This window comes from Ceratotherium simum, chromosome 30 (assembly GCF_057802395.1).
Source record: "Ceratotherium simum simum isolate JZ-2026a chromosome 30, ASM5780239v1, whole genome shotgun sequence".
NCBI classification, from domain to species: domain Eukaryota; kingdom Metazoa; phylum Chordata; class Mammalia; order Perissodactyla; family Rhinocerotidae; genus Ceratotherium; species Ceratotherium simum.
In genome coordinates this window covers 27296268-27319935 of record NC_141929.1, presented here as the reverse complement: position 1 = coordinate 27319935, position 23668 = coordinate 27296268, and the positions used below count along the sequence as shown (strand labels likewise).

Here is a 23668-nt window from a genome sequence, read left to right as displayed (position 1 = left end):
GTCCAGCTCTGATGCTTGCTCTTTCTCTTCAAACTGTGTTTTTTACAGGCTGGCCTGGTGGTGTAGTGGTTAAGTTCACGTGCTCTGCTGTAGGCAGCCCAGGGTTTACAGGTTCGGATCCTGGGTGCAGACCTACATACCGCTCATTGAGCCATGCTGTGGTGGTGTCCCACATACAAAATAGAGGAAGAATGGCACAGATGTGAGCTCAGGGCCAGTCTTTCTCACCTTAAAAAATAATAATAATAAAAAAAACCCTGTGTTTTCTACCTTTTAGTATGTCTTGTAATTTTTTCTTGATAGCTGGACATAAGATACTGGGTAAAAGGAACTGCTATACATAGGCCTTTAGTAATGTTGTTGTGAGGTGTGGGGGAAGGGAAGCCTGCTACAGGCCTATGATTAGATCACAGTCTTTTAGTGAGCCTGTGTGCTTCTGGACTGTGAACAGCACACATGCTTCTCGGTTCCCCCTCCAATCCCCTTTAAGTGGCTAGAGTGGATTGGAGTTGAGTATTTCCCTTCCTCCACGCTGAAGACTAGAGCTGGCTGGATTCGGGTATTTCCCTTCCCCTAGGTCAGTTAGGCTCTGATAAAACCCCAGCAGGTTAGGCTCTGGTTAAATTTTAAGTTTCTCCGGAGGGAAGATCTTGTTAAGAACAGAATGCTCTAGCACATTTCAGAATGGTTCCTTTTACCCTCCCCTGCCAGAAGCACGAGGGGATTGTTCTCTGATGTTTACTGAGAGAACCTGGAGGAGCTCCAGGAGGTAAAATGCACAAAAGTGTGGCCCCCCGCACCACTGGTGTCTTTATGTCTCAGACTTGTCCACACTGAGCCTCCAGCAACTCATCAACTACAGTTCAGGTTTCCCTACCCTGGCACCGGTTCCTGCAGAGGTTACTGCTTGTAGGTTTCTGCTCTGTGTTTGCCTGTCACTCCCTCCAATTTTGGGGTTGTGGTGTGCTCCGTAACCTGACTTATTTTTCAGATCTAGGAAGAGTTCTTGACTTTTTGGTTTGTTTAGCTTTTTACTTGTTGTTAGGATGGAGTAGCCATTTCCACGCTTCTTACACTCTAGACTGGAAATATATCAATTTCTTTTTTTTTGGTGAGGAAGATTAGCCCTGAGCTAACATCTGTTGCCAATCCTCCTGTTTTTGCTGAGAAGATTGGCCCTGGGCTAACATCCATGCCCATCTTCCTCTAGTTTATATGTGGGATGCCTGCCACAGCAAGGCTTGGTAAGCAGTGTGTAGGTGTGCGCCTGGGATCCAAACCTGCGAACTCTGGGCTGCTGAAGCAGAGTGTGCGAACCTAACCACTACACCACCAGGCCATCCCCCCAATTTATTTTTTTGTGTGTGAAGAAGATCAGCCCTGCGCTAACATCTGCCAATCCTCCTCTTTTTTTGCTGAGGAAGACCGGCCCTGGGCTAACATCAGTGTCCATCTTCCTCCACTTTATATGGGATGCCGCCACAGCATGGCCTACCAAGTGGTGTGTTGGTGCACGCCCGGGATCCAAACCGGCGAACCACAGGCTGCTGCAGCAGAGCACGCACACTTAACTGCTTGTGCCACTGGGCTGCCCCCCCGCCCCCAATTTCATTTTTAATGGAAGAATGACCAAATGGATGAATCTTGGTTCTCTTCTCTCCCAGGAGACACAAAGTGTTTGGAGGGCAGGGTGTCTGCCTTCTTCCTGGCTACAATGTCTCTGGCTTTCCTCCACACCTACTGAAAATTTTTTCATTGTATCATAGTAATGAATTATTACCAAATCTGGATTTGTAATATATAATCTACATCTAGCACATGTACCTACACAATTAGTTTCTGTGATTATTTGATTGGTCTGAGTACCCCATCAGACTGGAGGCCATGATCTCGAGGTGGCTTTGCCCCCGTGTAGGGACATCACTCAGAAGTACTAAGCAGCAGCCGAATCACCAGGAGCCCTAGTGACTCAGAGGCCTGGAGTCTCCTCTGAGGCTGCAGGCTCCTGGCTTTCATAAACAGAAATTAAGCAAAGGTGTCCTCTATTGACCCAAGGAAGAAACTGCAGTTGTACATTCCCCCTACATCCTTCTTGTAGAGGGAAATGACCAACAGAATCCTTGCTATCTGCCAGGTACTTCACATATATTATTATGCCCTTTGTCCTTAGATTTAGATATAGATCTACAAGGTGGGCACCGTCGCTCCACTTCATAGTTGAGGAAAGTGGTGCTCAGGGAAGTGAACTGATTCCTTGAGTTCCCACTGTAAGAAGCATCGCTCAGATACAACCAAGGTCTGCCTGAGGCCAAAGCCTTTGCTCTGTTCACCAGTCCCTTGCTACTCAAAGTGTCGTCCGAGGACCAGAGCATGGGCGACACTGGGAGCGTTAGCAAAGCAGACCTCAGGCCCCACCCTGGACCTATTGAATCACAATGTATATCCTAAGGAGATAAAAATTTTGTGTGCACAGTGAACTTTGAGAAGCACCCTTACTCCCAGGGAGTGGTAGGCGAACCCCAGCCTGTGTGCTCCTGAGAGGAAGCTGAGTTTTCACATTTCTTCTGTAAACATGGAATTCCAGCTATCAAGCACTTCCGTTATTTCTCATGTACTTTCTTTTTTTTTTTTTTTTTTAATTTTTTATTTATTTATTTATTTTTCCCCCAAAGCCCCAGTAGATGTCATAGCTGCACATCCTTCTAGTTGCTGCATGTGGGACGCGGCCCCAGCATGGCCAGAGAAGCAGTGCGTCGGTGCGCACCCAGGATCCGAACCCGGGCCGCCAGGAGCGGAGCGGGGGCACCCAACCACTAAGCCACTGGGCCGGCCCTCATGTACTTTCTTTATGTTGACTTGCCTTTACCCTGGCAGGTAAACAGGGTCAGTAATTATCGTTTCCATTTTAGAGATCGGGAGACAGAAGCCCAGAGAGGTGAAGAGACTTGCCCAGAGCCACTAGCCAGCAGGCATCCCATCGTTCGACACGGATTGGCCAGGAGAATGATTCAGGGTTCTAAGATCTGGTGTTGGCGCCAGCATGGGGGTCGCAGGTTCCTAAGCTTGCCTCCTGGGGTCAAAAATCCCCAGGCTGGCTCTGGGAGAGCCCTCTGCTCACTTGTTCATTCATACATAGCAAGAGGGCTGTCTGGCTCCAATTATACTAGCTGTGCGTCCCTGGGCCAACTAACCGCTCTTGGCTTTCACTTCCTCATAGAGTCATTGTGAAGACCACATGAGAATGATGCTAATATAGTGCTGGCGCAAGGTAAGAACTCAACAAATGTTGGCTGATAGTCATTCATTTGTTCAACAACTATTGAACACTTGCTTATGTGCCAGGCTAAGATACCTGAGGGACAAAGGGACATGCCGCTGCTCCCATGGAGTCTAATGGGGGAGAGACATCGACTAAGTGCTTACAAGTGTGCTGAGCAAGAAGCAGGGATGTCTTGAGTCTAATGGATGAATGTGGCTGTGCCTTTGCCCTTGGCACAGATGTAACCTTTCGTCCCCTCTGTTCGCTCAGAGAAAGTGAAACCAAACCTCAAGCTCTTGGCCCCCTAGTCAGGTGTGAACCATGGCCCACCCCTCTAGCCTTTCAAGTGTTTCCTCTTTGGAGTCCCCATCCCCACCAGGAGGGAGGGATCTTTGTTTGCACAGGACTGGAGCAGGGAGAGGGAGTGTGGTGGGAGATAAGCAGGTTAGACTTTACCCTAAGGACAAGGGGGAACCATCGAAGACCATCCCAGAATGCTCTCTTCTCACCCACATCCAGGCAGTGCTCCACCTACAATGGCCACTTTTCAGTTCCTCAAGCAACCATCTTCCTCCCACCACAGGGCCTTTGCACATGCAGTTTCCATGGCCTGGAAAGGTCTCCCCACCTCTCTTCACTTAGTCCATTCCTAGTCATCATTCAGGGGCCAGCTCAAATATCACTTCCTCCAGGAAGCCTTCCTTGACTCCCCAGACGAGCTCCAGGCCCCCAAATATAACATTCTATATTTTCTTTTCTTGGCACTTATCACCATTTGCAAGAGTATTATTTGTGATCTCTTGCGTAGCATCGGTCTTCCCCAGTCAACTGAGAGCAAAGCTTGTGTCTGTTTTGCTGAGTGTCTTCTCGCCAGCACTGGGCACAGTAACTCTCCACAATCAGGACACCCAGGGCCTGCTTAACACACGCGTTGGAAAAGACAAGGGGCAGATGCTCAGGAGTTTGAAGCTCACTCCAAAATTTGAGGTCAGGGAGGGACATGCAGCACCGAGGCCAGCCTGAGGCCACAGTGGTGCAGGAAGACACAGTGAGGGCTTGAGCCACGGCAGAAGCAGCAGGACAGGAGACAGAGGCAAACTCCCAAGTCAGCAGGGAAGGGCTGATGGGATGGGGAAGAAAAGGGAGGCGTTGAGAACCACCTGCAGGTTTCTGGCCTGGTAGAGGCAGCATGGTGGTGCCCATTCCTGAGTCAGGGGTCATAGATGATAAAGCCCAAAGGCCTTCCTTCCCATCCATTTCCACCCCAGATCATATTCCTCCTGTCAGTGGCCTGGACTCTGTCCCCAGCACCAGACACAGGCCACGCAGCTCAGCAGCACAAGTCTCTTTTTATTAACCAGCCTCCCTAGTCTGAATGTGCACAAACAGAAAAGAAACAGTAAAAGGCCCTGGCAGGGAGGGGGCTCCTGAGGTTAGGCCACAAGGCCGGACTCCTGCTCCTTTTCCCGACTGGTCCGGTTCTGTGCAATGACTCCCCCTACATCCCCCCACCCTCGAAACTCAGCATTAGGAGGCTATGCAGCCTCTACTGAGCGGGCCGTCCTCCTAACCTTGTGAGGGTGGGCGCTGGCACGGCCTGGTGCTGTGCAGCAGGCTGAGAAAACAGCAGAGTGGGTCTGGCCTCAGGGAGCAGGAGGGGGATGTGAGGAAAGGCAGGTCACTCAGTCTGGGGACTGAGCAGAAGCCTCTCCGGCCTCCGCTCCAGCCTCTGCTTCTCAGATCTGACTGCCCTGAATGGTGGGCTGCTGGGTGGGGGTCCCTCTCACCCCGGGTACTGAGGTTTTGGGCAGGAGGGGCCAGAGAAATACTAGTGTTCTGGGTAGAGGAAGCCTGATTCGGCACCTGGAGTTGACCAAAGTGAGCGGCCAACGTGTTCAAAATGGGAATAGGAAGGGGGAGAATAGCGTCCCCCTCACCTTGCCTGGGGCACAATCTAGGTGTGACCTCAGTGTGACGGACAGGCCACCGAGGCCAGGCCTGTGGATGTGTGGAGCTGAGGAAGTTGACAAGAGAGGGTTTGGCAACCCTCCACCCCCACACTTACGTGAACAGGAGAGGTCGAGCTACATAGAAAAATGGGGTAGGGGGCGAAGAAGTGATGCGGGGAAGGAGCAGACAAGATCCAGATTGGAAGGGAAACTTCCAGGCTGGCGTGACTGCACGCAAATGGCAGGGGAGGGGGAAGTGGGGGCCAGGGAGAAGAGAGGCAGTTGGTGAAAGTGAAGGTCAGACAGGGTCACCTTGGTCCTGAGCAGCCGGGCCTGCACGGGTCTGAAAGGTTCTCGGCCTTTTCCATTACCCACCCTTGTGCCTCAGAAAAGAGGGGCCCATCTGGACTCGGAAGAGAAAAGCAGACTCCCCTCTTGGGAAAGCTAACGGAGGTGTACTCACAGCACCGCGGTGGCACGGGATGGCCCCTGGGCCCTGGTTCAAGGCCGGGCTGGCACCGTTTGTAAACATTAGACGTGGTGATGTCTGGGCATGGAGGAGGAGAGGGACGCCTGGACTCTCAGGTTTGGGGAAAGAGATAGGGTGAGGCGCCAAAGGCTTGGGAGTGTCAATTAGCTGGGGAGAGAGGGCTATCAGGCTCACTGTGGGCCAGGAGGGAGTGGACAAGCATGACTCTATCTGCCTCTGCGCATTGGTCTGATTTCAGTGTCACCTTTGAAAACTGCCAGATCCTAGAGGAAGTCACCCCTGGCTGGGCTGCCGAGAGACTGGAGCAGGCACTGTGTCTGGGGGTAGTGAGCACAGCCCCTACTCAGGACAGGCTGCTCTGTGGAGGACGGCCCTTTGTCCAGACTTTCTCCAGAGGGAAGTCAGGCTGGGTTCTTTCCTCTGAGACCTTCTGGCCCTCTTCATCCATGGGTTCCAGGCACGGAGAATTCGAGAGTTGGAGGAAAGGGGAAGGTTCCTCTGCAACACGAGACCTCCTCCCACCATCCACGGCACTGCCAGGATGGGGGAGGCAGCAAGAGAGCTGGGTTTGAGCTGCCCAGAGGTGTGGGGCCTGATTTCACGCCACAACTGTCCCTGTAAAAGGATGTCCAGGTGTCATCCCACCAGTAGGGGGGAAGGATGCCAGACTCAGGGTGGCCCCGCAGCTCTAAGAGATGGGATCCTGGGTCCAGTGGCAAAGGCCACGTGTTCCCTGGGAGGCAGTGGTTATGCCAAGAGATCCACAAAGATGGCATTGGCTGTGGTCTGGCCGAAGATGAAGGCTCCCAGGGTGACCAAGAGGACTCCGTAACTGACCAGCGCCCACCAGCTGTAGGGCAGAGGGGTTTGGTCAGTCAATCCATCCCTGACTCTGCAGATACATATATCAGTTAATTACCGTAAATTACTTATACCACTTCTCCTGGGGGTAGGGCACTTCCTACTTCTCAAGGACTTTTCATACAAAGGTATTTGGGGTCAGGTGTCTGATCGCCAGTCCCACGTAAGGAGACCAAGACCTAACGGGATTAACTGACTGGTCAGAGCACACCAAGGGCAGCACCAGGATTAGAATGCACGCCTCTTGATGGAAAGATGTTCAGGAGAAAGCAGGTCACATGGAGTGTGATCCATTTCATTTAAAAAGAAGCAGACGCCTGCAAATATATGTACCAAAAATAGCACCAGCAGGCCGGCCCCGTGGCATAGCGGTTAAGAGCGAGCGCTCCGCTGCTGGCGGCCCGGGTTTGGATCCTGGGTGCGCACCGAGGCACCGCTTGTCAGGCCATGCTGTGGCGGCGTCCCATATAAAGTGGAGGAAGATGGGTACGGATGTTAGCCCAGGGCCAGTCTTCCTCAGCAAAAAAAAAGAGGAGGATTGGCATGGATGTTAGCTCAGGGCTGATCTTCCTCACCACAAAAAAAAAAAATAGCAATAGAGTTATAACTGGGTATTGAGGTTTAGGGTGATTTTTATTTTCTTCTTTAGACTTGTGTGTATTTTTCACATTTTTTATAATGAATGAGTATTGCTTGCACAATAATTTTTTTTAAAAGCATGCAACCTGTTCTCAACCTCTCTACTATTTAGGGACATGTACATAGTAAAACAATGTAGTGTTTTGCATCCATCAGACTAACAAAATTTTAAAAGGCTATTATAGACTATGCTGGCAGGGCACGCTCATTCACTGCTGCTGGGACTCTGACGGGTACTGTCGTTCTGAAGGGTAATTTGAACTCCTGTGCCAAAGTTAAAATGGGCATGCCCTGTGACCTAGCAACTTCTCTCTAAGAATCGATCTTACCAAGATCCTGAAACAGGTGTGCCAAGATGTATATGTATAAGAGTGTTCACATTCAGGACACATTCATACAACAGAATATTCTGTAGCCATTAAAAAAGGAAGAAGTGAGGGCTGGCCTCATGGCCTAGTGGTTAAGTTTGGGACGCTCCACTTCAGCAGCCTGGGTTTGGTTCCCAGGCGTGGACCCACACCACTTGTTGGTGGCCATGCTGTGGCGGTCTCCCACATACAAAATAGAGGAAGATGGGCACAGATGTTAGCTCAGGGCCAAGCTTCCTCAAGCAAAAAGAGGAGGATTGGCAATGGATGTTAGCTCAGGGTGAATCTTACTCAGCAAAAAAAAAAAAGAAGGAAGAAGTGGATCTTCTTGTGCTGACATAGAGTGATCTCCAAGATACATGGTTAAGTGAAAAAACCAAGTACCAGAAAAGGGTGTCTGGCACGGCAGCTATATGCATAGCTATGTGTACACAGACATTTGTGCACGCACAGAAACAGTCTAGAAGGGCACAGACCATGCTGATGACATGGAGCTCTCTCAAGAGAAGGGATGTGGTGGGGGCGCGGGCTGTGGAGGAAGAGGAACTTCCACTTTTTTCTCTGAAGTCCTTCAGTAGTGTCTAAACTGTTACAACTAGCACGTGTTACCCATTTAAAAAAAGTATTTTTTTTTTTCTGTGAGGAGATCAGCCCTGTGCTAACATCCGCCAATCCTCCTCTTTTTTTGCTGAGGAAGATTGGCCCTGGGCTAACATCTGTGCCCATCTTCCTCCACTTTATATGGGACGCCGCCACAGCATGGCTTGCCAAGCAGTGTGTCGGTGCGCGCCCGGGATCCGAACCAGCGAACCCCGGACCGCCACAGTGGAGCGCGCGCACTTAACCGCTTGCGCCACTGGGCTGGCCCCTTAAAAAAACTATTTTGAAACTCATGTTTTTCGAAGTATACAAGTCTCCCGGAAGCTGTGTAACCTAGCAACGCTCAAGCTGAGAGGCAGGCAGAGATGATCACCCCCAGAGCAAGGCCAGGACTGGGTGTGGAGGGCTCCTCTGCTGCGGCCAGGCAGGGGAATTAATCCATAGCCTTACTGGAGGCTGAGGGTAGCTCCTAGCCTCTACCTATTTTAAGACCCCCCCGCATCCAGCACCTCCCCGAGAAGACCATGGGCTGGGCCCTGCTTTACCTGACTGGCTTGACTTCCTCCATCTCAGAGAGTTTGGCTTGAATGAGGCACAGCCCTGGAGGAGAAGAGGTGGCCCTGAGACCTTGTGTGGACTCCCTCCCTCACCCTGGCCTCCTCCCTTACCAAGAGGCAGTAGTGGTGGACAGAGAAAGGGCTATGTGTGCCCTTCCAGATATTCCATCTCTGCCCCCCACTCCACCCCCGGCTGGAGGCCTGGCCTGTGCTCTCCCAGGAGAGGCCAGCATCTGACAGGCCCCCCTGGGCTGCATGCAAGACTCAGAGCTAACGGGGCAGCGCTGGAAGCAGGGCCCTTCCCAGCACACTTCTGAGCAGATGGGGCCCCCTTACTCCAAGCAAAGTGGCAAAGGCTGCAAGGTGGCCTCCTGGATAGAAATAAGCTGGGTATAGGCAGGACTCCTGACTGGGCAGATGGGACAATTTCCCAGGGATCTAGTGGCACACCGTGTCCGAAACTAAGGTCTCCCGGCTTCTGCCACCGGGCCCCATTGCCCTCTGGGGACTGAACCAGCCAGATCCCTGATAGTCAGGAAGTCAGACACTTGAGTGAAGGGTTAAGAGTATGGGCTGTGGCCCTAGACTGACTAGGGTTTGAAAAGGTTCTGTTACTCATTAGCTGAGTTTGTTAACCTCTAGGCAAGTCTGTCACCCTCTCGGAACCTCATGTCTCCTCGTCAGTAAAATGGAGAACATGACCACGCCTTCTTTTCAGGAGGCGATGCTTGGACAGGGGTTGGCACAGAGCCTGAGGTGGGTGATCACTAAATCCTGGTTGTCACTCTCCCCGGGAGGTGAGCAAGTGAGGGGCTGAGGCTGGGGGGCCCTGGGAGTCAGGGCTGCGGGGCGCCAGGGGGCCACACCTGGGAAGACGAAGATGAAGCAGGCGGCCAGGCCTCCGATGACGGAGATGACCTTGCCGATGTCGGGGATGAAGAGCGCCAGCAGCAGCGTGAGCAGGAACCAGACGAGCGTCTGCAGCACCCGCCGCCGCCGCTCCCGCCCCACGTCCTCCTCCACCGGCGTCCCCTGGTAGCGCAGCCACAGGCCTTCGACCACCGCCCTGCCCGTGTGGAGAGGGGGTCAGCGGCGCCCCTGCTCGGGGCCCCCCACCTCCAGCTCACGGAGCCAGGCCCTCGACTGGGTAGATTGAGGGCAAGGCCCCAGTCCCTGAGCCTGTTTCCTCTTCTGTCAAATGGGCCCAGCAGCACTCTTCTAGGCTTGCCATGGGGACTGAGGAGATGGGGAATGTGAAGGGCTCAGCGCCTTGCCTGGCCCAGGAGGTGTTCACCCCGTGGGAACTGATACTATTATTCTCCTGAAAAGGAAGGGCCTGGGGTACCAAGAAGGCTGGGTGTTCAGGAAAAGATCTGGGCTAGAGGTTCTTAGAGGACACACAGAATGTTCTGGGGACCTTGGGACAAAAGGGGTGCCCAGGACCCAGCTGGGGGTACTTGAGGGGCCATCCTAGGCACTGACTCTTTCCCACGGGCTTCAGTTTTTCTTCTACAAAATGAGTTCCACACAAGGCCAAAGGACCATGTTCACAGGGCCCTGGGGAGAGGGAGGGAGCGCCCCAGCAGGGTGGGGAGGGGGCTCACCGCCCACAGAAGTGCAGGATGGGGTAGGAGGTGAGCACGCTCAGGATGATGAAGGCGCGGGCGACGGCCACAGCCATGTCCTCCGAGGGGTAGGACAGGAGCACGTCCGGGTCCACAGCAGCTCCAAAGGTCAGGAAGCCACAGATGCCTGAGGGCAGGGACAAGGGGGCTGGGTCGGGGCAAGCCTGGGAGGGTCAGGGGAGGGACCGTCCACTCCCAGGTGCGACATCAGACGGGAAGAGCATTGGAGCAGCTATGGAGGCTCAGACTGAGGCTAGGAGGGTGCGGGGGCTGGGATCAGAAGCCTCCCTCCCTAATTTCTCACATCCCCCGCCCCCACACTGCCACCTTTCTGATCTCGAACTCGCCCAGCATGTTCCTGTCTCAGAGCTTCTGCATTAACGTTCCGCCTGCCCAGCTCTCCACGCTGCCATCTCATCATCCAGGCCTCAGGCCTCAGCTCAGATGTCCTCTCCCCAGAGAACGCTTCCCCGCCCAGCCCGCCACAACAACCCCCACCCAAGCATCCTCTCCCATCACCCCATCCTATTTCCTTCACAGCTCTCCTCTCTCTCTGATTGTTTTTTAAACTTGTTTATTATCTATCTCCCCAACCAGAAGACGAGCCCCCCGAGAACAGGAGTTCTGCCTATTTGCCTCTCTTGTTCCTGGCTGCGTCTTCAGAGGTAGAACAGTGCTGGTCCCGAGAACCCTCTATGGATGGAATCACAGGGCCATTCTTCCTGGTCTCCCAGGCCTGCTCCCTCACCCAAACCATCTTCTACACAGCACCCACGGCCATCTTCCGCAGAGCCACGCCCTGCTTAAAACGCTTCCCCGCTGGCTCCCAACAGTCCTCAAGGCCCAACAGGATCTGGCCCCGTTCCCTGTCTGGCCTCACTGCCTGTCACCCGCCCCGACTCTCTCCACTCCAGCTACACAGACCCTTCTGTCCCTGCCTCAGGGACTTGGCATTTTCTGCTTCCTCTGTCTGGAACGCTCTTCCTTCAGTTCTTCAGATTCTAGCTCCTTCCCATATGCCACCTCCTCAGAGAGGAGCCTTCTGTGAACCAGCCCCCAAAGGCACCCCTTCCCAGTCCCACTCACATCTCCCCTGTTTCACTGTCACCGTGGCACGCACAACTGTCTGGAATTCCTTACTGATCCTGACTTACTCTTGTAAGACTCTCTCTGACTAGCCCGTGAATTCCGTGAGGGTAGGACCAGGTCTGTCCACAGCACCCCCTATGCTGACAACAGTTCCTGGCATTTTCTAGGCACCAACTGAGAGCAGCTGAATCAATGGATGAGGACATCTCTCTCCTGTGGGCAGGAGGAGGCCCAAGGCAGCCCAAGTTCAAGCCAACACCCACAGAGTGTTTCACGTGCTAGGAGTGCAGGGCTGTCCCCAGGAAAGCTGGGCCAGAGGACTTGGGGACAAAGAGGGAAAGTGGGAGCACTCCAAGCCCAGCCCTCGGAGGGGAGCACTCACCCGTGCCCATGTAGACAGCGAGGGCTATGACCATGGCAGCCGTCACCACTCCGCCCCAGGTCCTCACCTCGGGCCGCCGCATGCTGTTGAAGACGGGCACACTGCTCACGTGGCACTGTCAGGGTGAAGGCAGGGTTATGGTGGGGAACTGACCTCACCCCCAGTTTCCAGGGACAAGGGGCACATCCTGGGGGCCCCACTCTGTCCTTCCTTCCAGGATCCCTCCATCCTGCCTGCAATGTGGATGTCATCCCAGGATGGGGAGTGAGCTACGGGGATGCAGGTGGCACCTGAAATCCAAAGCAGATGGTGGGCATGGCGTTGAACACGGCTATCCAGGAAGCTGGCCTGTGGACAAACACAAGGATCTGCTGCCTGTGAAGCCCTCAGAGCCACCAACCACCCCCTTACCCCTTCTCTTTATTCACCATGGCCTCCATCGACAAGCATAGACCAGTGTAGAACACTCAACCCACATAAGTCTGGGGGTGGGGAGAGGACACATCTCCATTTCACAGGTCAGAAAAGTGAGGCTCTGGAAGGCCCTCCTGGGACCCAAATCCAGAATCCCTGGCTCCTGCAGTGGGGCTTTTGCTTTTCTGGTTTGTTCCTTTCAAAATAAGGAAACTTTTTTTTTTTAAATAGCAAAACAAATTCATCCTCATAAAGAAGATACGGAAATTACAGGTAAGTACAAGTTGGAGAAACGTGCAATTCCACCCTGGCAGTCTCCACAACCTGAGGCCAACCTCACATTGGCTCATCTGTTTTATTTTTATTTTTTTTTGTGAGGAAGATCAGCCCTGAGCTAACATCCATGCTAATCCTCCTCTTTTTGCTGAGGAAGACCGGCTCTGAGCTAACATCTATTGCCAATCCTCCTCCTTTTTTCCTCCAAAGCCCCAGTAGATAGTTGTATGTCATAGCTGCACATCCTTCTAGTTGCCGTATGTGGGACGCGGCCTCAGCATGGCCGGAGAAGCGGTGCGTCGGTGTGTGCCCAGGATCCGAACCCAGGCCACCAGCAGCGGAGCACACGCACTTAACCGCCAAGCCACGGGGCCGGCCCCTTGTGTGGGCTTTTGATGCCTGACCCAGCACAGCCTGGGCCCAAGTGGCAGCTTCTACCCCATGTGTCCCCTAGGGGCCCTTACCCACCTGGTCAGGATGTCCCCTGGGGTCATCTCTTTATCTGGCCAGATGTATTTGATGATAATGATGGCAGTGACGTACCAGGTGCCTACGACACTCAGGAAGCTGTGGGGAAAGAAGGATGAGCTTCCTCCTCCCCAGCCTCAGCTGCCTTTTCTCGGATTCCATCCCCAGGGGCATCTACCCTCAGCTCTAGTGACACCACGAGTGTCTAATGAACGAATTAGGAGACTATTCCAGACAAAAAGTCAAGAAATGCATGAGAAGTAAATTTCAGAGAAACTGCCCACAGCTAGGAGGCAGCTGGACGCCAACAGGGGAGCACACTGACATTTGCGGCCGTGGGGAAATGCGCTGGTTCGGCTCCACGGCTCAGAGACCACGGTGCGGGGCTGGGCTTCGAAGCACAGCTGCTGGTTCAATCAGAGCAGCCCAGACGGGGCGAGGGCTGCAGGAGGGCCTTTGAGAACTAGGAGAGGCTGGAGGTAGGAGGGTTGGAGGTACAAACACTGGAATGTCAACATCAAAGGGAACCTTGGAGACAGCTGAGCACAACCCTTTCGATTACACATCACAGGAAACAGCTTAGAATCCCACAGCTGTTCAGACTCTGAGCCAGGAAGCCAGTCCTCTCCCTTCATACCAAGCTGCATGGAAGACGCTGCCCGGCTGACAACCGCAAATGGTCAAAAGTCCCACCATCCCAGGGAGAGCCAAGGCCCAGGCCAGGCGGCTGCCTTCCCACTCCTGATTATCACCCATCCCTTCTGTGACTAGGACATTTGGAACTGAATCTCTCACTGACGCAAAGGGCCCGTCTCCGTTGTTGCTGATGCAAAAGGAAGTCTTATGCCAGAAGCCCTGCAAGCCGTGGTCCGCCCCGCCTTGCCCACTCTTGCCGCCCCAGAGGTGGGGTGGCATGGAGGAGAGGGGTTCCCCAGCGCCCTCAGGTCTCTAGCTGCCTGTGATCAGAGCTTCTGTCTAGCCCAGGCTAGGGTGGGGACTCCAAACCTGGCATATTTCTGGAAGCCAATCTCCCTGGGGATGGAAAGGGGCAGGATGAAGAGGAAGGCAGTGAGGCTGATGGTGAACTTGCGGTCTGTGTACCAGGGGCTCCCGCCGGCCCCCTCAGGCTCCTTTGCCATCACGGCTATAACTGCACAGGGAGGAAGGAGGGAACGTCACGCCAGGCTACTGCAGGGTGTGGCCGTCCTGCTCCGCTGGGTCTCAGGACCTCCATCTGTCTAATGGGCCCAGGAGGGAGGATCCCCAGATGGATGCGGGGCCCAAGCCAGGCCCTGGGCAGGTGTTCCGTGCCCTTTCCCTCCCTCCAGAACCCCCAAGGCCGAGAGGGAGGGATGAGGTAGGTACTGAGGGGGAACCTCACTCTTGTCCTGCTGGTCCCCGATGATGATGAGGAAGGCGATGCAGGTGCCGAAGGTGTAGGTGGCGATGGCCACCTCGCACAGCACGCCTGTCAGCTTGCCACACACAGCCCACACCACCTCCTGGTAGGTCCTCTCATTGCTGGCCTGGGAGCAGTAGGCCAGGATGACGAGGCCGCTGATGATGAAAACCAGCATGGCCTGCGGGCAGGGGCAGAGCAAGAGGGTGTGGGAAAGGCTTGGCAGCAAAGCACAGCCCGGTCTCGCTCAGCATTTCCTGGGCCAATGCCCAAAGCCAGTCTGGCAAATGAGTCTCATCTTGCAGCGCAATTTTAATAGATTACTGGAGGCTGCCAAGTAGAGGCTTTCTTTGAAAACAAAAGAAGTGTGGTGGAAAATTTCAAACATATACAAAAGTAGACAGAATAGTATAATGGAGCTCCGTGTACCAAACACTCAGCTTCAAGAATGATCTATTCATGGCCAATCTTGTTTCATCTATTCCGTCTCCCACTCTGGATTATTTTAAGAAAATATAAGCTCTCGTATCACGTCATCAGTATATATTTTGGCATGCAGTTCTAAAAGATAAGGGCCACTTTTTAAACATAACCACAAAATTATTAAATATGCAGCTGATGTCCAAACTTCCCTGATTGTCGGAAAGGCTTTTGAAGCCTCATCTGGGCTCAGAGGGAAGAATGCTGTAATAGATTAGTAATGTCTGCCACGTGTGAGGGAGGGGAGAGTGGTAGCACGTGTCACCTACTGACCATCCCTGATCCACAGCTCCCTTTTTTTTTTTTGTTTTTTGTGAGGAAGATCAGCCCTGAGCTAACATCCATGCTTATCCTCCTCTTTTTGCTGAGGAAGACCAGCTCTGAGCTAACATCTATTGCCAATCCTCCTCTTTTTTTTTCCCCAAAGCCCCAGTAGATAGTTGTATGTCATAGTTGTACATCCTTCTAGTTGCTGCATGTGGGACACGGCCTCAGCATGGCTGGATGAGCGGTGCGTCGGTGTGCTCCCGATCCAAACCCGGGCCGCCAGTAGTGGAGTGTGCGCACTTAACCGCTAAGCCACGGGGCCGGCCCCACAGCTCCCTTTTGAGGCAAAGAGCCCAGACCCACCACCCGAACGGCACCTCTGCCCTCCCAGCCAGGACACTCACCATCTGCAGGGCGACGCCAGCTGCCACGCCCCCGGCTGTGCTGAAGGCGGCTGGGAAGTTGAGCAGCCCTGCACCCAGGCAGGCATTGACGACAATGAAGACGGCCCCAAGCGTGGAAGTGGTGCCTCTGCCCAGATCCCCAGAAGAGGCCTCCCCCTCACTCTTGGGGGCGGTGTCCACACAGGGACTCTGCAGCAGACGGGCCCGCTCCCCGGCGTCCGTGCTCAAGCCCCACTCGCCCTGCTCAGTGTTGATGCTGACCTGGGCCATGGCCCCGGGAGCCCGCTCCCTGCAGGGTCTGCGGGCTGTGCCTCACCACCACATCCCCAGGGCAGCCGAGGGAACGCTTGTAGCTGGGGGCAGCACCAGCCCGTTCAGGGCTGTTATCCTGGGAGGCTGTGCGCTCTGGCTCTTCTCAACCTAGACGGGAAAGGCGGGCACTGCTGTTATCCTGAGGTGGGCACAGAAAGGGGGGACACAGAAGGTGAAACAACTTTCCCAAGATCACATGGCTGGGATTCAAACCCAGGGTGCCTCTGTGCAGACACTGCATCGGGTGCCATAGCGCAGGGTGGCAGAGACAGAAATATGTCAGATGCAAATCCTGTTGGCTTCAGGCTTACAGGCCTGTAGGGTCAATCAGACATAAATATAAAAGAGAGGGATACTAACATGTCAGCACGAGACAGAGGTCACGCATTGGGCAGGAATGTCATGGATGTATCTTATCTCATCCAGTCCTTGTGACAGCCTCGCAGTCATAAGGTTCAGAAGATCAAATCACTACCCAGTGTCACATTATTAGCAAGTTGCAGAGCAGGATTTGGATCCAGATCTGTCTGGCTTCCTAGGCTGTTTCCACAGCACAGGGTCCCAAGAACAGCCCTCACCCAGAACCATGGGTATTTCAATGTATTACAGCCCAGCATACCTGCCTCTGGCCAAGAGTCTAAATTCTGCATATCTTTCAAAGCCCTTCAAAATTCAGGCCAATTCTCACTCTTCACCCATGTGACAAACGGCCCCCCGCCCCATGCTTGTCACGTTTGGGTCCTCGGGAAAGCCACCATCAATCCTGTGCTTGGAATGCTCCCAGCCCCTCTGCCAGCCTCCCTATCAGGCCCCAGTTCTTCCCCATCTCCTCGGACAGTCGCTGAGCTCTTCTGCACCCACCCTGGCGCCCAGCACTGTCAGGCTGGTTTCCATCAGCGTTTGCTCATGTGCTAGCATTTCACAGGCACAAGGCTTGATCTAGGCTAGCCCTGCAAGGCTCTGAGGCCACACGTGTGGCGTTTATTGTTACTATCAATCGCCATTGCTGCAGCTACAGAATGCTTTATCTCAAATCCTCAATGTAGCCCTAAAAGGTAGACATGACTATCATCCCTTTACCAATGAAGAAAATGAATCCCAGAGGGACTAAGCGCTCTACCCTAGGTCATATGTGGTCAGTGCTGGAGCTGGATTCTACTCAGGACTGTCTGACGCTCCAGCATCCACCTGTTTGCATTTGCCCTACTCCTGGGCCCAAGATGGTACCGTGGGCAGTGCTGAACTCAGATAAAAAGCTTGTCCCCTGAATAAATTTCTTCCCTCTCTGGGTAAACACAGGTGAGTTACACCTTCTTCTTTGGCTTTGGACCTCTTCCATAAAAACTGGGAAGAAGCTTCCTTTTCCTAGAATCTTGAGATGCTCTGAGGAGGCCAGCCCTGAAAAATGACCGTCAGTGTTCTTAAGGTTCAGCTCACAGCCTGAGACCTTCAAGAGAAATGACGGCCCTAAAGAGTCAAGTTCACCTCCAGACCAAGAGCAGCCCTGAGCAGAGCAGGGCTGTGACCTGGGGCTCTGATTAGATTCTGAAGTCAGAATGCTGACTCCTCTACTTCCTAGCTGTGTGACCTTGGGCAAGTCATTTCACCTAAGACTTTATATCATAAGTTACTGCGAAGAGCGTGTTAATATCGGTAAAGCTTTAGCACTCGATAAATGGTCATTGCTACTGTTATTTTTGCAAACGCCCTTTCCCACGCTGCCATCCACTCTGCCTAAGAATCCTCAGCCCTAGGCAGGCAGAGAGCAGAATGCTGACCAAAACCAGGGCCTGGTGCGATTGGCCAGGTGTGAAGGCACTGGGATAGCTAACGGGAAGAAGAGCAACATGAAGGCCACGTTAAAAGGGCAGTGGCTGAGTGGGCAGTGAGGAGCCAGGCTCAGCCTTCCAGAGCGGCTGCTGATGGCTGTTTCCACCCATGCAGGCGAAATCTGCCCAAGCTTCCTTCCCCCAGAGCCTCCTCCTTCCTAAGTCCTGAGCTCAGGGAATTCACACAAAACTCCGCATTTGACTCTTTACTCATCCCTTCCTGGTTGACTCTTTATAGCTCAGGGGAAGAGGAGGGGACTGGCCAGACTCAGCCATAACGACTGACCTAACCAGAGTCCCGCACAGCGGCATGCCCTCTGATGCCCTCAGCACACTGCAGGGTGTAGAATGGCTCATGAAGCCCCCCGGGTAGTCAGATGCTTCTCATTGCTCCTCCTGGTGATGGCTGAACAAAGTTGGGAACCGTACACTCATGAGAGGGAAAAGGGAGAGGCTGGGTGCTCTCAAACATCTGTCACCAAGCGTGCAAGCAAGGGACACAGCTCCAGAGGAAATACCTCTCTGCTGGCTCCAAATCCAGAAAGATCAGTCAGACGCTGCAGGGCTTCCTCTTACGCAACCTGCCACCCAGCCAGCGACTCAGCGAAAAAACCGAAGCAGTGAGTAGCGGAGGCAGAGTCTTCGGCTCCCGGGCTTCCAGCACAGCTCCAGAGAGCCCTGCAAAGTTAGCCCTGCCAGAGCTGTGAGGCGTCCTCCTCCACCCTGATCACAGCTCAGACTCAGAGGGCTCTGCCTGGGTCCAGGATCTCTCAGCACCCCCTCCCGGCAAATTCCTCAGCTCCATTGGCCCAGCTTACCTGCTCTTTCCACCTGATCCGCTATAGTGGAGTTGGGGCTGCTCTTCACAGCTCCTTCTCCCCAAAGATCTGAGATCCGATTCTCCTCGCTTTCCTCTCTGGCCCCAATTTCTTCTTTCTCAAGACTTTACCTAAAACCTGCTGTCAGCAGAGAGAAGAGTTCAGGCTGTTTCTGTGCTGGTCAGCAGAGTGAAGGGAACTGAGCAGCTCTGACTCAGATCACGGAATGGTGCACCAGATCAGAGAGGGAAACAAGCTGAGGAAGAGAAAGAGGTTAGACGAATGTCACAGCGGGTAGCTGGCAGAGCCAGGACTAGAAGCCTGATAACCCTCTGCTCAGGCCAGAGCTGCAACCATTCGCATAGGCCCCTCAGGTAGGAGTGGGTTCCCAGTCCAGCCTGGGGCTGGATCCCAGAAATACGAGGGGTGGGCTGCATCGGGAGGTGGGTCAGGGCGCATCCGGGGCGGGGGCGCCGATCCCCAGGCCTGAAGCCAGGCGAGTGAGCTGCTGTGGGGTAAACTGGGGAGGGGCTCCGGGACTCGATCCCGGCCTAGGACCAGGGGAAGTCAGTCCAGGCTAAGGCGCGGCAGAGCCGGCTCAAGAGAGGCGGGCGTGGAGCGGGGATGCCGGGCTCCGGAGCCCTGCAGGGAGTGGGCAGGGCTCTGCCGCGGTGGGGGCTCCGGGGACCTGGGGACCTAACGCTTGCACCCTCCAGCGCCTCTACCTCCTGCCACCTACCTACGGTGCTTCATTCCCGAGCCGGCTGCCGGGACACGTGAGCAGCGATCACATGACCACCAGGGCTGGGCGGGACGCGGGACGCGCTGGGAGTTGTAGTTTTCTGCAGGTGTCGATCTTGGAACCAGCTTCCTAAATCCTTACCCCATAGCATTGCCCTGAGCCAGCCTGCGCCCAGCCCGCCCGTGATTATTCTGTTACTTTTAGTCCTGGCCTCTTGGCCAAGCCAAACACTCCTCCTTCCTCCTAGGAAGAGCATTAGGAGGTTGGGCATCATTGCCAGTCCTGCTGCAGTGGCCCCCCAAAAAAGCTATTTGGCATCATTATCCTCCCCCTTCTCCCTCCTTGCCTTCATGCCCACAGGCCCACAGCCAGTGACATGAGTTTTTTTACTGAGGATGGTGAGGGACCATTCTCACCTCCTTGAGCTGTGGTCTTTCCTACAATAGAGAAGACTGATCTCATTGTTCATGGCTGTAACCCCAGGGCCTAGATTCTAGAACAGTTTCTGAGGCATTGTACTCATTCACACACATATTTGTTGAATGAAGGAATGGATATCCAGAGCCCTGGCTTCTGTTCCTGGCTGTCTGCCATTTGCAAGTTGTCACAGAATCTTCGGCATTCCAATGTCCTCATCTGTGTTATGAAAACATGCTCTCCACCTACCTCTCCGTAGGTCAAAGGTCCTCACTGATGAGGAAACACAGGGAATGCCATAGAAACCCGTCATCTTTTTTTTAACTGAAATTTTTATTGAGATCACTGTAGATTCACACGCAGTTACAAGAAATAACACGAAGAGATCCTGTGTACTGTTTACGCAGTTTCCCTCAATGGTGACATTTTGCAAAACTATAGTATAATATCACAACCAGGATATTGGCATTGACACAATCCACTGATCTTATTCAGATTTCCTCAGTTACACTTGTAGTCATTTTTTGGTGTGTATTTCGTTCTACACAATTTAATCATATGTGTAGGCTTTATACATCCACACCATATTAAAGGTGCTGACCGTTTCCATTACCACAAGGATCCCTCCTGTTGCCTTTTTATAACCACACTCATCTCCCTCCAGCAAGGCCCCTCTTCCATATCCCCTGGCAACCACTAATCTGTTCTCCATTTCTAAAAGTTTGTCATTTCAAAAATGTTATATAATAGAATCACACAGTCTGTAAGTTTTTAGGATTGCCTTTTTTTTTTACTCAGCATGATTCCCCAGAGACACATCCAAGCTGTGTATTATCAACGTGTATATGTTTTATTACTGAATAGAATTCCATGGTATATATGTACCACAGTTTGTGTAACTAGTCACTTGTTAAAAGACATCGGAGCTGTTCACAGGTTTTCAAAACATAAATAATAGCTTTATTGAGCTTTATGAATTTGCTCATAAAATGTATCCTTTTAAAGTGTCCAATACAGTGGTTTTTAGTATATTCACAGAATTTTGCAACCATCACCACTAATTTTAGAATATTGTCATCACTCTCCCAAAAAAACTCTGTAACCAGTAGCAGTCTCTCTCCATTCCTCCCTCCCCCAAACTCCTGGCAACCACTAATCTACTTTGTGCTTCTATGGATTTGCCCATTCTTGACATTTCATAAAAAGAGGATCATATAATATGTGACCTTCTGTGTCTGCCTTCTTCTGCTTAGCATACTGTTTTCCATGTTCATCCATTTTGGAGCATATATTAGTATTTCTTTTTATTGCTGAATAATATTCCATCATAGGGCTATACCACATTTTGTTTATTCATTCATTGGTTGGACATTTGTGTTGTTTCCACTTTTGGCTATTGTGAATAATGCTGCCCTGTACATCATGTACAAATTTTTGTGTGGAAGTATGTTTTCATTTATCTTGGGTATATACATAGGAGTAGAATTGCTGGGTCGAATGATAACTCCATGTTTAACCTGTCGAAGAATTGCCAGACTGTTTTTCAAAGCAGTACACCATTTTACATTACTGCTAACAGTGTATGAGGGTTCCAGTTTATCCATATCCTTGATAACCCTTGTTATTGTTTTTTTTTCGCTGAGGAAGTTTCGTCCTGAACTAACATTTGTTGCCAATCTTCCTCTTTTTGTACGTGAGCTGCTGCCACAGCATGGCCACTGCCAGACGAGAGGTGTAGGTCCACACCTGGGAACTGAAACCTGGCTGCCAAAGTGGAGTGTGTCAAACTTAACCACTAGGCCACCAGGGCTGGCCTGTCTTTTAGATTATAGCCATCCCAGTGGGTGTGAAGTGATTCTCCTTGTGGTTTTGCATTTCTCTGATGACTAATGATGTTAACATCTTTTCATGTGCTTGTTGGCCATTGCTATATCTTCTCTGGAAAAATGTCTATTCAGACCCTTTTTCCAGTTATTAATTGGGTTGTCTTTTTTAATTTTGTAAAAATATCTTAAGGTTCTTTTTTTTTTGGGGGGGGAAGATTGGCCCTGTGCTAACACCTGCTGCCAGTCTTCCTCTTTTTCTTTTTTCTCCCCAAAGCCCCAGTACATAGTTGCATATCATAGTTGTAGAGTTGTAGCTCTTCTACGTGGGATGCCGCCTCGGCATGTCTTGGTAAGTCTGTTCCTGGGATCGGAACCAGCGAACCCTGGGCTGCCGAAGCAGAACGCATGAACTTAACCTCTATGCCACTGGGCCGGCCCCTGGGTTGTCTTTTTTAAAAAACTTTTTCCACTTAATTTTATTAGAAGGTAGTGAGCAACTTATGAACAGTTCTGGGAATTTGGGTGTGCATGTTCTCCTGTGAATGTATGTGTATAACTAGGGGCTTATCTTCTCTGACCTGTTTCCTCATTTGCAAAAATAAGGATATTGGACTACGGAATCTAACATATCTACATTTTTATGATTTTGTATATTACATAGTGTGATGGTTAATTTTATGTGTCAGCCTGGCTAGGCTATGATACCTGGTTGTTTGGTCAAATACTTGAGTCTAGATGTTGCTGTTGGGTTGTCTTTCTATCACTGAGTTGTAAGAGTTCTTTGCATATTCTGGATACAAATCCCTTATCAGATATGTGATTTGCAACTTTCTCCACATTTTAATAAGATTATCATTAAAAAAATGTCTTTCAGTTATTAGATATAAATAAACCAATATTTTCTATGGAAAAAATTCCATATCCCAGAAGTAAGGAAACAGGTTTAAAACACAGTTCTCAAGCTGGTTGAGGGAGCCGTACTTTAGCTGTTTAGATGTAAGCCTGAGGTGGTGTAGTCTAACAGCACCCAATGGCTGGTCCATGTCAGCTGTACCTGAACCACCTAGAAAGTTTTCTTTTTCTTATTTTTTTATTTTTACTTTTTGTGAGGAAGATCATCCCTGAGCTAACATCCATTGCCAATCCTCCTCTTTTTGCTGAGGAAGACTGGCCCTGGGCTAACATCCGTGCCCATCTTCCTCCACTTTATATGGGACGCCGCCACAGCATGGCAGTGCGTTGGTGCGCACCCGGGATCCAAACCCGGGCTGCCAGCAGTGGAGTGCACGCACTTAACCACTATGCCATGCGGCCGGCCCCTTTTTTTCTTATTTTAAACAATAGATTCCCAGGCCACGTCTCAGACAGTGAGTCAGAATGCCCAGAGGTAAGGCCAGAGAACCAATATTTTAAACAAATGATCCAGATGTGGGAACTATTTTACCTTAAATTATAATGAAACAAGGGCATGACTTTTCTTTCTGAGCAGGCTCTGTCAGGTGGGAGCACGTTAACGTCTCAGACCCAGACTAGGAAACTACAAAAGAGTTCAAGGCAAACAGGCTGAACCGCTGAGAAAAACATCAGGTTCACCCCCCATGTGAGTTTTCCGTGAGGAACGGGACTTCGGTGAGGGTAAGCCGGCAATATGTGTTTAAAAATAGCAAGGTCCGCAAGGTGGTCAAGCTCCTTCTCTGGCTGAGGTCTTGGCAGCCCGCTTTCAACCATTTTGGATCCAGACAAGGAGACTTAAAGCAGCTTCTCTAACCTAGGCAGTCCGTCCCTTTACAGAACAGCTGACTAATATGTTTATTGTTTTCCCATTTTAAGATATGTTTCCAAAGACATCCAGTGGACCAGTCCACTCGCTTATCCTTTCACCGCCTTGGTGTATCCATTAGCAACAGGAACACCGATGGGCGGGGGTCAGGAGAGAGCCCGCTGTGCACTGCGTCCCTCAAGGAGTGAGAAGCGGGAGAACGAATTGAGCCTGTTTTCCCCTCCCAACAACTGCCAAGACACTGTGGACGGACTCTGGGCTGACTCCTGCTCCACCGCCTGTCTGGCCAGTAGCTGCCCCATCTTGAATGGCCCCTAGCACTGAGCAGAAGGGGACAGAATAACCTTGGGCAGGACTGATGCCAAGCAGGAGCCACTGCTGGATGTCTGCCGACGGGGCATCTGACTTCATGCTGGA

The 23668-nt window shown here is 52.1% G+C and overlaps 1 protein-coding gene across 3 annotated transcripts; it reads right to left on the bottom strand.

Moving 5' to 3' along the window:
* Positions 1 to 6291: 6291 nt before the first annotated feature.
* On the bottom strand, positions 6292 to 19243 carry SLC38A7 (solute carrier family 38 member 7). Of its 3 annotated transcripts, none has more exons than XM_087420162.1 (12): positions 19226 to 19243; positions 18487 to 18742; positions 15528 to 15947; positions 14359 to 14557; positions 13983 to 14127; positions 12978 to 13076; positions 12110 to 12167; positions 11820 to 11934; positions 10328 to 10475; positions 9590 to 9789; positions 8712 to 8766; positions 6292 to 6548 (listed from the first exon to the last, which is right to left on the bottom strand). In XM_087420162.1, the coding sequence occupies exons 3-12, from the start codon at positions 15795 to 15797 to the stop codon at positions 6446 to 6448; spliced, it is 1392 nt and encodes a 463-aa protein (XP_087276288.1). In that variant the 5' UTR covers positions 15798 to 15947; positions 18487 to 18742; positions 19226 to 19243; the 3' UTR covers positions 6292 to 6445. The 3 variants fall into 3 exon arrangements, with proteins under 3 accessions (XP_087276288.1, XP_087276289.1, XP_087276290.1); XM_087420163.1 differs by lacking the exon at positions 19226 to 19243 and adding an exon at positions 18187 to 18360 and having other exon boundaries at positions 18487 to 19184; XM_087420164.1 differs by lacking the exon at positions 19226 to 19243 and adding an exon at positions 18187 to 18346 and having other exon boundaries at positions 18487 to 19184.
* Positions 19244 to 23668: the final 4425 nt, after the last annotated feature.

Bases quoted from the DNA above. Each gene is read 5' to 3' on its own strand.
- SLC38A7 (XM_087420162.1), bottom strand. From the start codon at position 15,797: ATGGCCCAGGTCAGCATCAACACTGAGCAGGGCGAGTGGGGCTTGAGC. The intron at 14,558-15,527 runs GTGAGTGTCCTG...CCCTGCCCGCAG, and splicing joins CTGGCGTCGCCCTGCAGATG to GCCATGCTGGTTTTCATCAT. The intron at 10,476-11,819 runs GTGAGTGCTCCC...CCCTGCCCTCAG, and splicing joins CGCTGTCTACATGGGCACGG to GCATCTGTGGCTTCCTGACC.